Here is a 13,190-nt window from a genome sequence, read left to right as displayed (position 1 = left end):
AGGAGAGAACTTATTTAAAAAAAAAAACACACCTAATCCTGATTTAACAATTGCCAGTGACGGAGAGCTCTCCACAATCCTGTTACAATAGCCGGTTACTCTCTCAGTTAAAGATGTATGCCTATTTTCCAGTCTGAATTTACCTAGCTTCTACATCCAGTCACTGGGTATTTTTCTGCTAGACTAAAGAGCCCTTTATCAAATATTTGATACCCAGAAAGTCACCCCTTCTCCTTGCTAAGCAAAAACAGAAGGACCTCTCTGAGTCTATGGCTGAGAGACATGTTTTCTAAATCTTTAATCATTCTTGTGACTCTTTCCCGATCCCTCTCCAATTTATGAACATATTTATTGAATTGTTGACATTGGAATTGGACACTGTATTCCAGCAGCAGTCACACCAGTGCCAAAACAGAGGTAAAGTTAACCTGGCTTCTCCTCATTGGCATTTCCCAATTAATTAAACCAAGAGACACATTACACTTTTGGCCACAGCATCACACTGGTACTTCATGTTCAGCTGCTTATTCAACACAACCTCCAAATCTTCCTCTGAATAATTGCTTCCCAAGACAGAGTCCCTGTACTATAAGAATGGGTTGTGTTCTCTCTTCCTTGAGGGATACATTTAACTATACTAAAATGCAGTGTTTGCTTGTACCCAAGTTACAGTGATCCAGAACATGCTGCATCCATCATCTGTCCGCTTCTTTATTTACCACTCCCACAATTGTTGTGCCTTCTTCAAACTCCATCAGTGATGATTTTATGTTTTCCTCCAGGTCATTTTTTGTGGCTGCCTTTACTTCTCTTATAAATCAGGCTGTTTTTCTAACCTAGACATCATTTTTCCTTGGTTGAGGACTGCACATATTTGGCATGCGTAAAGTGTTCTTATAAAAATTCCCAATAATCATTCACATTTTTCTGATTCAGTTCTTCCTCCCAGCTGATCTAACTGGTCATCGATTTCAGCTTTATGAAATAGGCCCTTTAATAGCATTGAGTATACTTAGTACTGATCTGGATTTTATTCAGTTTGCACGTTAGAAATGTGATCAAATCATGATCACTTGTACATAACATAACATTAAAGTGTAGTTCTATGACCAGTTTTTCTTTACCTATTAAGATTTGGTCTAATATAGAATTCTTCCATGTGGGATGCAACACTGAATTTGAACTGAATTCTATAATATTTAGAAATGCCAAGAATGTTTTAGTGCTGGCAGCATGAGACTTTCAGTGTATGTGGCCCTCACTGAAATCCCCATAATCACACAGCTTTTTTCCCCTGCACATTCCTAATAGGTGAGAAAGGAGCTCATTATTCTGTTTCCTAGAGTGATCTGGTGGTCTGTGGCAGACACCAGCTAATACTCCTATATTGTGCTTTATCTGCTAGGATGCTGATTCATAAGATTATTCAGTTAGAATCATAGGGTTGGAAAAGACCTCAGGAGGTCATCAAGTCCAACCCCCAACTAAAAGCACGGCCAATCCCTACTAAATCATTCCAGACAGGGTTTTGTCAATTTCTCCTTGGGTTCCTTTACTTCCCAAATCAATGGTTTTTTTTAACAATTCCTAAATTCTGATTTATATTCATTATTCTCATATATATTGGTTTATATATATATATATATATAATGTTTTGTAGCCACCTTTACTTCCCTTACAAATCAGGTTGTTTTTCTAATTTACACATCCCACAACTGAAAAAGAAGGATTGCACATTTTTGGCATGTGGTAAAGTGTTCTTACACCATTCCTAATAATCATTTATAATTTCCTGAATCATTTTTTCTTCTTTTTCTGATTAAATTCCAAATTATCAGGGACTCAGAAACAGGTAATGATATTTTTGACAGTGACATAGACCCTAACTCAGAATGTCACTCTTTCTAGAGAATTATTGATAGTGATAATAAATCATATTATACAGGGTTATTTCTACCCATATCACTCCCTGCACTGGTGTCTTCTAGGTGACTGGCAGTTGCAGAGTGGAACATGACACATGCAACAACTGTGCTTCCAGAATAAACTCAGAGCCCAATCCCCAATGATGTCATTTGGAGGAGCTAACCTAGAGTAAAAATTGTTGCCTCAGAAAACATGGCTGTACTAAGGCATCCCTAACAACATGCAGTTTCAGCAGCATGCCAAGGAAAATGATGACTTCAATCTTCATTTTACTCTAGTCACATTGGAGAATAACTATCTTGTCACTTGCTTTAAAAAAAAAAAAAAAAAAAACATAAGCTATATCGGATGGGCAAAATGGCTTCCGCAGGCCACATCCAGCCTGCCAAGTGGGTAGATCAGGCCCATGGATGTCCTGCTGCTCCCCCCGCCCCCAAGCCAATTAGGGTCAGGAGGCAGGGAAACACACAAAGCCTACTCCCACTCTGCCAGGAGCATGCGGCGCTTTGAAGCACTACAAGCTGCTCACAGAGCACGGGCTGTGGGGAGGGGGGGGGACAGGAGCAGAGGAGGCTTCGGGTGCTCCCCCACCCCCAAGTCCTAATTGGCCTAGGGGCAGGGGAGAGAGGGAAGTCTCCTCTCATGTCAGTGGCATGGGCATCTTGGGGGAATGTGGGGTGGGGGCAAAGGCACTCCCTTACCTCCAGACCAATCACTGTCTAGGAGTGGGGAACCTGGAGTGGAGTGGAAATACCGATGCCCCTCCCCTTCCCATGTGGTCCAGGCCACTTCAAAGATTTCTGAAGTGGCCCGCAGAAAAAAATTATTGCCCACCCCTAAGCTATATCGTGATTGAATGGTGAATCCCTTTCCCCTCCAGTTTATTTTCCTATGTGAGCTTCTGCTAAACAGGAGTCAAATTTTGCTTGCCATATTCACATGTAACCCAGTGGAAGTTATGAGAGTCAGGTGAGTAAGGGCTGCAGGTCTGGGCTCAGAACACACTGATCCTACTACAGATTCAAGGGCCCAAATAATTATTTGCAAAATCCTATCTTTCTCCGATTGAACTCTTAAAAAGCAGGGAAATGGAGAGAGGACAAGAAGGTAATGAAAGAAAGGGGAAAAAATCCCATAGAAACAAGCCTTATTTAAACAGAAATATTATAACCCTATATTCATATTCTGAGTGTTTCAGGCACTGCCTCAAATAAAGACAGTGTGATTCTGAATTACTGTAATTAACTGTAAAAGCTTGCTGATTTGTTGGTGCAATATAATGTCAATCTTTTTCATAAACTTGTTAGAATCTTTGTAAATAAATAGCAAAAATCATATGAGGAACAAAAATCCAGCTTCCTGCCTCTCTTCCACCACTGGTATGTCATGGAGAGCAAGTCAGAGAAAAATAGGACATTTTCATTTGCTTCAGCGAGAGCAGGCTCAGACCCAAAATTCCCACTGAATGATAACTAGACTGGACTCATTTTTGGTGGTTTAAAAACAAAAACTGAGGTCTAGGCCTAATCTGCAAATCCTGACTCATGAGATGAATTCTTGCAAATACAAATATCCCCACTAACATCCACAGGACTTCTCAATTAAGATTAATTGATTGATTTAGGGTCAGATTCTGACCCCAAATCAAGAATAAGACATGGGGTTTCACTTGGCAAAATTTGACTCAAATAAGCACTGCTCATGGAAGATCTCACCGTTGTAAATGGGGGGCGAGGGGGGGGGGTATCACTGTATGTTAACAAACGTTCACGTCTTTTAAGGCAGTGTTTCTCAGCCAGTGGTGCGAATACTCTTAGGGGTACTTGAGAGAAGTCTGGGAGGGTAGGTCAGCAAAACTGACATTTGGAGAAAACTGAATTTGTGTGTTAAGTTTTACAACTCTATTATTTTTGTACTTTTTATGCCCACAAAATTTATTGCCCACCCGGCTAGGATTAAGTTGTTTAAACAAATGTGTTGAAATGGTAGAAATCTTTGTTGTCTGTCTGAAAACTGTAGGTACTGGGAGTACTTTTATATACATTTCAAAAAGGGCACTTTATTTAAAAAAAAAAAAGGTTGTGAAACAACTGTTTTGAGGGATACAGATCAGGCACATTTAGTATGGATTTTTGTCGTGGTGGGCATGTGGAGTGAAACTTCAAAGAACATAAGGTATCTTTCAAACATCCAACCTTGCATTACATAATTCATTAATTTATTATTAACTCCCATTAAAGATAGTAGGCTGCAATCAAGGGAAGCAATCTTGTACAAAGCCACAGTTGACATATTTCCCTTTGTAAATCATGTTTGTTCTCTATGCACAGCACTATGCATGTAATGTCTCAACAAAGCCCAGAAAAATAATAAAATGATCCAAATACTTTTGGAGGTAGAGACATCAAGGCTTTTGCAAGTCTGTTTTTATCAGCATAGTTGCTTTTATTTTTTCAAATATCAGGGCCATGGCCACAGATAGCATAACCTTGCTTCATAAGACTTCTGCACAGGGACACTCTTTGGACAACAATTTCAACCTCACCAAGTCAGCTTCCCCAACAGAGTTCCATCCCATATCAATTTTACTCAAGAGAGATTCAGGAGGGAATGATGTGTATCATCCCACTGCCTCAGTCCATTGTGGGAAACACCCACATCCTGCATCAGGCCTGATGAGCTCCAGAGCCCTCACTGCAAGTTCTCAGGGCATGGGAAATTGGAGATGCTGCCGAGGACTCTGCTGATGCCCTCTTCTGCAAACAATTTTGGGGCCACAATCTGAACTAATTTCCAAAAAGTGTAGTATAGATTGAACCTCTCTTGTCCGGCACCCTTGGGACCTGACCGCTGCCAAACTAGAGAATATACCGGACCAATGGGGGTCAGTATTGTTTAGCAGCATTACTAACACTTTCACTGCTTACTGGGTTCTTAAAAGAAATTTAGGGGGGTAAATTAGAGATAAATAACAGCATAGAACACCGAGAGCCAGGACTGGTGGCTGTAAACAAATTTGATGGGAGTGCAGGAAACTTAGTCACGCCCAGGATAAGAGGACATTAAAACAGCCATATTGGGCCAGAACGAAGGTCCATCTAGCCCAGCAGCCTGTCTTCCAACAGTGACCAATGCCAGATGCCCCAGAGGGAGTGAACAGAACAGGGAATCATTACGTGATCCCTCTCCTGTCATCCATTTCCAGCCTCTAACAAAGAAAGGTTAGGGACACCATTCCTACCCATCCCGGCTAATAACCATTGATGGACCTCACCTTTGTGAATTTATCTAGTTCTTTTTTGAACCCTGTTGAAGTCCTGGTCTTCACAACATCCTCTGACAAGGAGTTCCATCAGTTGACTGTGTGCTGTGTGAAGAAAGACTTCCATTTCTTTGTTTTAAACCTGCTACCTATTAATTTCATGTAATGATTGCTAGTTCTTATATTATGGGAACAAGTAAGTAATTTTTCCTTATTCATTTTTTCCACATCAGTCATGGTTTTACAGACCTCTATCATACCCTCTTCCCTTTAGTCTTCTCTTTTCAAAGCTGAAAAGTCCAAGTCTTTTTAATCTCTCTTCATATGGGATCTGTTCCAAACCCTTAATAATTTCTGTTGCCCTTTTCTGAACCTTTTCCAATGCCAATATATTTTTTTGAGATGAGGCTCCCACATCTGTACACAGTATTCAAGGTGTGGGCATACCATGGTTTTATATATCTAACTAATTAGTATCATGCTGGACCATAAATTCTGCTGGACCAGAGAGTGCTGGATTAGAGAGGGTCAACCTGTATAACACACCTGAGAAAGATCCAAGGCTTCAATCAGCAGCCCCTATGTAGGCAAAGTTGTCATTGGTTTTAGCTTAAGCAAGATTTATGCAATCAGGCCAATAGGTTTATACTCCCCTGATACAGACTGGGATTTTTAAAGATGCTGATGAGATTTAGGAGCACAAATCCCACTGATTTTCAAGAAAGTATATAGAGGCTCTTAAATCACTGAGGCTTTTTTGGAAGTCTAATGCAATACTGCAAAATTAGCAGGCTAGATTTGACTCAATATACTAGAACATTAGACCTCCTGGGCCCGACTTTGTCCTCAGCTAACCTCAAACCAGCACATTAATGTCATCAAGGTGTTACAAGTGCAACTGCGAGCAGGATTCAGCTATTAATATTATATTTGCAATTTGCACGTAAATCCTTTCTACAATCAGTATAGCGTTATGTGGATATAATTATGCTGTTGTTGCTGAAAAGTGTATCAAAAATAAAATACTGGGCAAATTTTGACTTCATTTACATTCGTGTCAATCAGAAGTTATGAGAATCAAGTCCATCATGCCTAACAGAAGCGTTCAATTCACTACTATTTCCAATGCCATTTAGTAATACAAAATCCAAGCTTTGGGTCCAATCCTTCAAATTGTAAAGGGATACTGGGGCCACTAAAATGAAAGAACTATATGTATGAGAAAGGTGTTTTAGGATCAGGTCCTATAGTAAGCCCCAAAGGCAAAATCAGGACTGCATTTTCAGTCACATAATTTAAATAGTCATTGATATTCATCAATTAATGACAGTAAAATGCAGTGCTCATATGGGAGAGCTTTGAGAGTAATCAGGGCACTGAGAATAGGGATTGCCAAAGGGAGAAAATATGAGGAATGGGGGTGGGGAGAGAGGAAAGGGGAGGCAGTTTGGTCCCCAATAACATTTGTATTTTTTTAAGATGCTAGAGTCACAAATCACTTAAATCCTGACATTGAGTTTACATCATTTCTGTAAATAAGCCTGATTCAGTATTTACCAACGACAAAAATAGAGCACAGCATCTGACTTTAGCAAAATTACAGGTGGGGACCGCATAACAATTTGATTCCCAGTGTTATAGATTGGTGAACAGTTTCTTTTTCCGATGCAGAGGAGAGGTTTTTATTCCAAGTCTACAATTTTGGCATTAGTCATGAAGATCTTTTTAAACATGATGAACAAAGTACATATATAAGCATACAGGGATGAGGAAACTCTAGTTCATCTGTACAAATACAAGGGAGTTTGGGGCCTGATCCTGCTTCCATTAAGCCAGTGGGAGTAGGATTGATCTATTTTCTTATCTCTGTTAAATTACCCAGAAGAGCAATCTTTAAATCTTATCATAGTCCAGTTGTTTAAATGAGATGACTTGCTTTAGGAATGGTTACTCACATGAGTAATGGATGTGGGACCAAGGCATTAAAAGATCTGACCTCAGTTATCTGTGGATTTGTGTTTATCTTCTGCAAAAGGTTAAATCACAATTTGACCGTGTCCCTCCCCCAAATTAAACTGCTTAGCAAAATTAATGTTGTTGTTAAAAGAAATCTACATCAAAGGCCTTCTATTTAAGTGAGCATGTATAAAACTAACATGCTGCCAGGCTCCCTCCCTCTCTAACAGCTGAATTCTTGGATAAAATCATTTTGTAGGGTATGAGCAACAGAGTTCTGAAAATAGCATCATTGTAAGATGAAAGATGACAAAAACCTTAAAACACTGATTTCAATGAAAATCTCTCACATTCTCTTTAATCAGTGACTATACTGCATGTTTTCAGTTTATGATTTTCATATCTAATAAAATATACCAGCTGAACGTTTGAAAACCTCAGAAGAAATAACCATCAAGAGGGTAGCAGACATCCAAACATTAAAAAACAAAAACAAAAAACAAAACAAAACAGAGGGAAAGAAATAAAACCAAAATACCAAGAAACTCCCACTGATAATAAATAAAATAAAAATAGAATACTGTTTTGTGAATCCAAATAACTTTCATTTATACTCATCACGCACACCTATATAAACACACAAAAAGAAAACTAACACTGATCACCAAGGTGTTTTATTCTGTTTTATATTTATTTCTCCTAGACATACATTCATAAGATTGTATTTTAAGCAACTGTAGTTTTATACCTCTTGTGTACTGTTTTGTACCTCAGCATCATGTGTCTGAGGTACAAAACAGTACACAAGAGAATACACCAAGAGGTAATACTGTTCCTAAGTGCATTTTATCTTTTGGCTCCCTCTATTCATTTGCATAAAGGCTCACATCAGTGAGTAGGATTTTTTTTTAATATCAGAAATTATTTCTCAATATACCAAACAATGCTACTTTCAAAAGGGCAAGTACTTGGTATATTACAACTAGCTTCAATGCTAAATAGTCCTTGATTGCAAAATATGCTATTTTTTAATAAAAGGATCAAGTAATCATTAATTTGGAAATGTCAAAATGAAGTCTATAAGAATATTTAAAATGCATACTGTGAATGTTTCTCTCCATCATTTGTTTCTAATTATTTAATACAGAAAGTGATACAAAATAACAAGTCTAACCTATATAGTTATTAATGGTAGAATTAAACTTGGTAGGATCATGTGCAAAACACAAAGATAAAAGTCACAGTCCTTTCATGTGTGTTATACTTACTTCAATGAGTAATCCTAACATAAAAGAGTAAGAGTGAGTCACAAACAAATGTTTGAGGATTGCACCTTTATTTACTAAGTGTTTGCTTGTTTAGAAATATGTTCACAATTTCCTTGGTATTCTGATATATTTTGAATAATATTAATAAATATTGTAACTCAAAGGGACAAAGTCTGTTCTGTTATGTCATGAATTTAAGCTTTCTATTTTAAAACCCAAACATTAGGAGAGGGCCATTTAAAAAAAAAAAAAAAAAAGAGAGAGAACCAAGAAAATTGTTAAGAGGATTTGATAGGACCAAATTATAAAACCAATCCTGTAAACACAAAAACAAGAATTTAATAGGATCCAAATCTAATGTGTCATGTAACTGATAAGTTTTTAATTTTGTAACAAAATAGCTAAGTTAGTCCTCACAAAGTACACATTTACACTGTATCTTAATCACTGGTATGTTAAATACTAAACACTTTGTAATCCTTTCTTTTTAGCCGATGTCAAAGTTACAACTATTTTTAAAAAATCTGAAGTTAAAATCGCTCTTATTTTGTTTTTATTGTTATTTTATTCATATAGCACCAATAGTGTGCTATGGTATCCTTATAAAAAATTAAAGAATACATCTAGATATACATAGACATTAAATGGACATATAGGACTAGACAGAAAGAAACGTATTGTGCACTATTCCCAGGAGTTTAGTTAAAAGAATAAGTCTGCCATATTTAAAAAAAAATCTCATGTAAGTGCACAATGCATATGATCACTGAATTACTGGCAGTCAAAACATAAGCGACCACTATATATTTTAGTTCATTGCATGATTCCTTAATATTTTGACAGTGAAAATTACACATTTCGTTCATATATAGTCCAACTATATCAAAATATCAAGTTTTATCTACCAATATAACCTGCATATACCAATACAAAAAAAATCCTCAATATGTTTCAAATATTCTAACATTGCCTACTTGCAGCACTCTATGACTAACATCTTTTCTTATTTTGAATGAAAAGCTCAGATTTCTGTTTCATTCAGTATAGACATTTCTAATAAGCTGACAACCCCTATTTTCCTGGGTAAATATATCAAAGCCATAGTAATGATATTTATCAAACCCCTGAGATTCTATCAGAGACACTGGTGAAATCTTCTGGGTTTTCTTTACCACAAAAGAGGTAATATTTTATATCACTGTATTGATTACATGAATTTCTTGAGTTCTGCATTTAAGATACATCTCAAAAGAATGAAATTACTGACACAAAAAATTCACAGGGCCATGAGGGTGACAAACAGCTATTGATGAAATCATAAACTATGCTAGAGTTTTTTGTTTTTACAATACCCCCCCCAGCAATACTTAAATGCCACTTTATATCAGCTTTTCAAAATCAATGATAAAAAGGGGTTCATGTAAAAAAAATATTGGGAAAATACTTGTAGATAAGTATAACAAATCAGGCATTAAACAGCCTTTAATGTGTCAGCTACTAGTACTCCTTTCTTTCCTTTCCACCCTTCAGTCCTTTTCTTTTTTTCCTATTTGTTACCTGTACTATTTACATCTTAAATTATTTACACTCACAGATATTCTCACTTGTGTCATTTTCACTTCTTCCCCTTTACACTATTCACTGTTGAGAAAATCATCATCACACAAGCATTAAAAACAGCATCCTAGCATTGTTTTCATCTTCACCTGTTACATCATTACTCTTTTGCAAAACAAGTCTTCCTACCAGCCTGCTGAACTGTCTCCTAAATGAACTGAGACTTATGTGCTCTTTGATTTCATTTAAGGGATGAAATATATTATGAAGGATAGGCAGACACTGGATTGTTTCTACAATGTTGCAATGGCTTAATTTTTTTTTTTAAAAGCAACCCACATACCATAAGTAGACAGTGGAGAACATTTAAAAGCTGTTAACCAAGAGGAAAAAAATATTTCTTATTCTGCATTCCTTATTAGAAACAAGTTCTTTGATTAACCAATACCTTATTTTGCTGATGTTTGCTTTTATGATGAATATAGTAATAGTGACTGCAAAGGTAAGAAGCAAATATGGACTGAGTGGACTACTAAGACTGAAAACCAAAGTATCTCACAGTAAAAAGTGGTCTGTAATTTCATCTGGAAATTATAGTATTTGCTTCACACCATGTTGATTTCAATATTTCTGTCTCTTTTATGAATTAGAGTAATTTTATGAGAAGATCAATTGTGAATAACATGATTTATCAATTCACTAAGGAGGTAGATTTCAACATCCTAAAACAGAAGACTAAGAGTAGCAAGTATTTTAAAAGATGAGTATCCTAGCATTTATTTTTACTCCTCTCCTTGCTTTACCCAGCACAACTTTGTAAGGCATTCTTTCAGTCCAAGAAACTGAATCATGAGTCAAGCATCAGAAAAGGCAAGGCTTCATTTATGCAATATAAAATATATTAAGTGGCTATGCAGTTATGTTTTTAATCCCTTTCCTTCTTGTACCAGTGTGCGCATCATTTTAGTTTTGCTTCAATATATAAATGGAACCAATATTAAGAACTGAAACCAATTGTAACACCCCAGCAGCACTTATTGGTGAAAAAGCACTCCTGGTAATCACTGGAATCGCCTGTACAGGATGAGCAAGAACAGTAAATTCTGCCCAGCATCAAACATAGACTACTACCCTTACTTTTGTTTTCCTGTAGAAAATGCATTCAAGTGAACCATCCACATAAAGTTACCTGATGACAGGTAACCATAGAACTAAAAGTAAGCGCTTCTACAAAGGAAGTGTGGTCATTAGCACACATTGTTTCTTATCCTATAAATGTCTGGTTGAAACCAAAAATATATTGGTCTATTTCCCCTTTCCTTTTTTGTTTCACATGGTTTTCAATATGTGATCCTTCCTTTGCTCTGGGAAACATTTTCATGTTAATAACTATACAACGCTTTGAACATTTTGGATTACATCCATGCAAAGTAGCAACATAAAACAGCTATTACTAAGTATTCCTTTTAAAAGGTGCAAAGGTGAATCCCCTGAAGTAATTATTATGAAAGCTAATGTTTGAGAGAGTCTGCATGAAAATACACCTACTTTACTTACGTTGCTTTCAACATGAAAAAAGTCTGTTTTTGCACATGATTCTGCACCCACAAAATCATACACACAAAACAAACCCTGGAGCTGTCAAAATATTCATGTTGTGAACTGGAGGAGATCAAGGTAAGAATGACATACATACATTTAAAATCCCCAGCCAAAAATTAAAATAACACTATCATGCAAACATGCATGGGGAAAGCAAGGATATGTATTTTGTGCATTTTAAAATTCTTAAAAAGAAGAAAAAATAAATTGCTGCTGTATTACTTAAAAATAGAAAGTATTGAGATTCCAGTCAAACTGAAATAGCCTTTGAAGCCCGTGGGAGCGGGGAGGGAGAATGTGTGCAACTAGAAACTTTCTTCTTAGCACAGCTCATCTGCTGGGGGTATATTTAGAGACTGGGACCCGGTCGGGAGTGTTGTTCTCATGCAAATCCCTGAACTCAAAAGTCTAGTACTTGGCTGTGCTGGGGCTTGCTGTTTCCCTCCTCATTGACCATCGATCGGAGATCCTGGATCTTTAAAGCAAAAGCAGCCAAAATCCTGCCATGTGCCCCAGTTACCACTTTATGAACAGGGCTCCCCCAATCCCAGGGAAGGAGAGTTCCCCTCGCACGTTACAATCCCACCCTCTCCCAAACACACACACACACACACACACACACACACTTTCTCAGGGAAACACCCTCCCCCTTCCCCACCACCGCGTTTCAAAACAAACCACGCCGGAGCCAAACTCGGCTGGGACTCACATAGAGGCAGAAGGGAAGGGTCCTTCCGAGGCCAGGTTCAGCACCAGGGAGTGGCAAAGTGTCAGACTCAGGAGCAGCCGCCAGCCAGCAGCCATCTTCCTGATCGAAGATCGATTCCCCCCAGTCACGGAGCCGGAACAAATAATTAAATGACTGGGGCTTGTTTTGCTTTTTAAAGCCCCCTCCCCCTCTCCCAGGAGCCGCCCAGCGCTGGGCGCAGCAGCTGGGAGGGGAGCTAGGGGTGGGGAGGCGAGCGATGGAGAGAGCCGGGGGGCGGGAGATCCAGCCGAGAGGGAGAGGCTCTGACTCTCCGCTACTCCAGCAGCGGCTCCGGCTCCCTGCGATCCGCCGCCATCAGGGCTACTTTGGGACCAGCTCTCCGCTCGCTCTGTGCCTGCGTGGGGCTGTCCGTGCCTGATTTATTCCCGATTGCGGAGGAGGGAGGAGGCGGCGGAGGCGGGGGCTGGTGGAGGGGGTGCGAAAGCAGGCAGAGGCTGGGCGATTTCTCCTCGGCTTCCCTGCCACGAGCCGCAGGAAGGGAGCTGGGGAAAGTCACCGCGGGGGCGGGTGGCAGAGGAGACTCGCCGAGCCCTATAGGGAGCCGCTTGCCATACAAGGCAGAGGAGGGACTCCCGGAGTCAGCCTCTGATCTCCCGCGCGAGGAGGGGGAGGCAGGGGGTGGTGCCTCGCCCCAGCCGGCGCGGAGCGGGCACATGCCAGAAAGCCGCTGCAGGCCGGCTGCGAACCGGCTCGGCTGCGCTCCGCGGCGCACTGTGCGAGGGGTGGTGCGCATAGACCCTGGGGTTGGGCCGGGGCAGCCAGCGTGGAGCGCAGGGAGACTCCGGCTGCCCCCAAAGCCGCGCCTGGCTTCTCGCTAGCGGCACCCTGGCCATGTGAGGCTGGGATTCTG

General features: G+C 39.3%; 1 protein-coding gene across 2 annotated transcripts in view; it reads right to left on the bottom strand.

Moving 5' to 3' along the window:
* The window catches only part of CACNA2D1 (calcium voltage-gated channel auxiliary subunit alpha2delta 1), a 642,840-nt gene extending 629,994 nt beyond the window's left edge, over positions 1–12,846 (bottom strand). Inside the window, exon 1 of one of the 2 annotated variants that reach the window (XM_006117144.4) lies at positions 12,281–12,846. In XM_006117144.4, the coding sequence (XP_006117206.1) occupies positions 12,281–12,375 (95 nt within the window). In that variant the 5' untranslated portion in view covers positions 12,376–12,846. The remainder of the gene's footprint in view (positions 1–12,280) is intronic. The other variant, XM_075926367.1, reaches the window with a different exon arrangement.
* Between the last annotated feature and the right edge of the window lie 344 nt (positions 12,847–13,190).

The sequence above is a fragment of the Pelodiscus sinensis genome, chromosome 1 (genome assembly GCF_049634645.1).
Source record: "Pelodiscus sinensis isolate JC-2024 chromosome 1, ASM4963464v1, whole genome shotgun sequence".
Classification (NCBI taxonomy): domain Eukaryota; kingdom Metazoa; phylum Chordata; order Testudines; family Trionychidae; genus Pelodiscus; species Pelodiscus sinensis.
This window is presented reverse-complemented; position numbering and strand designations above follow the sequence as displayed.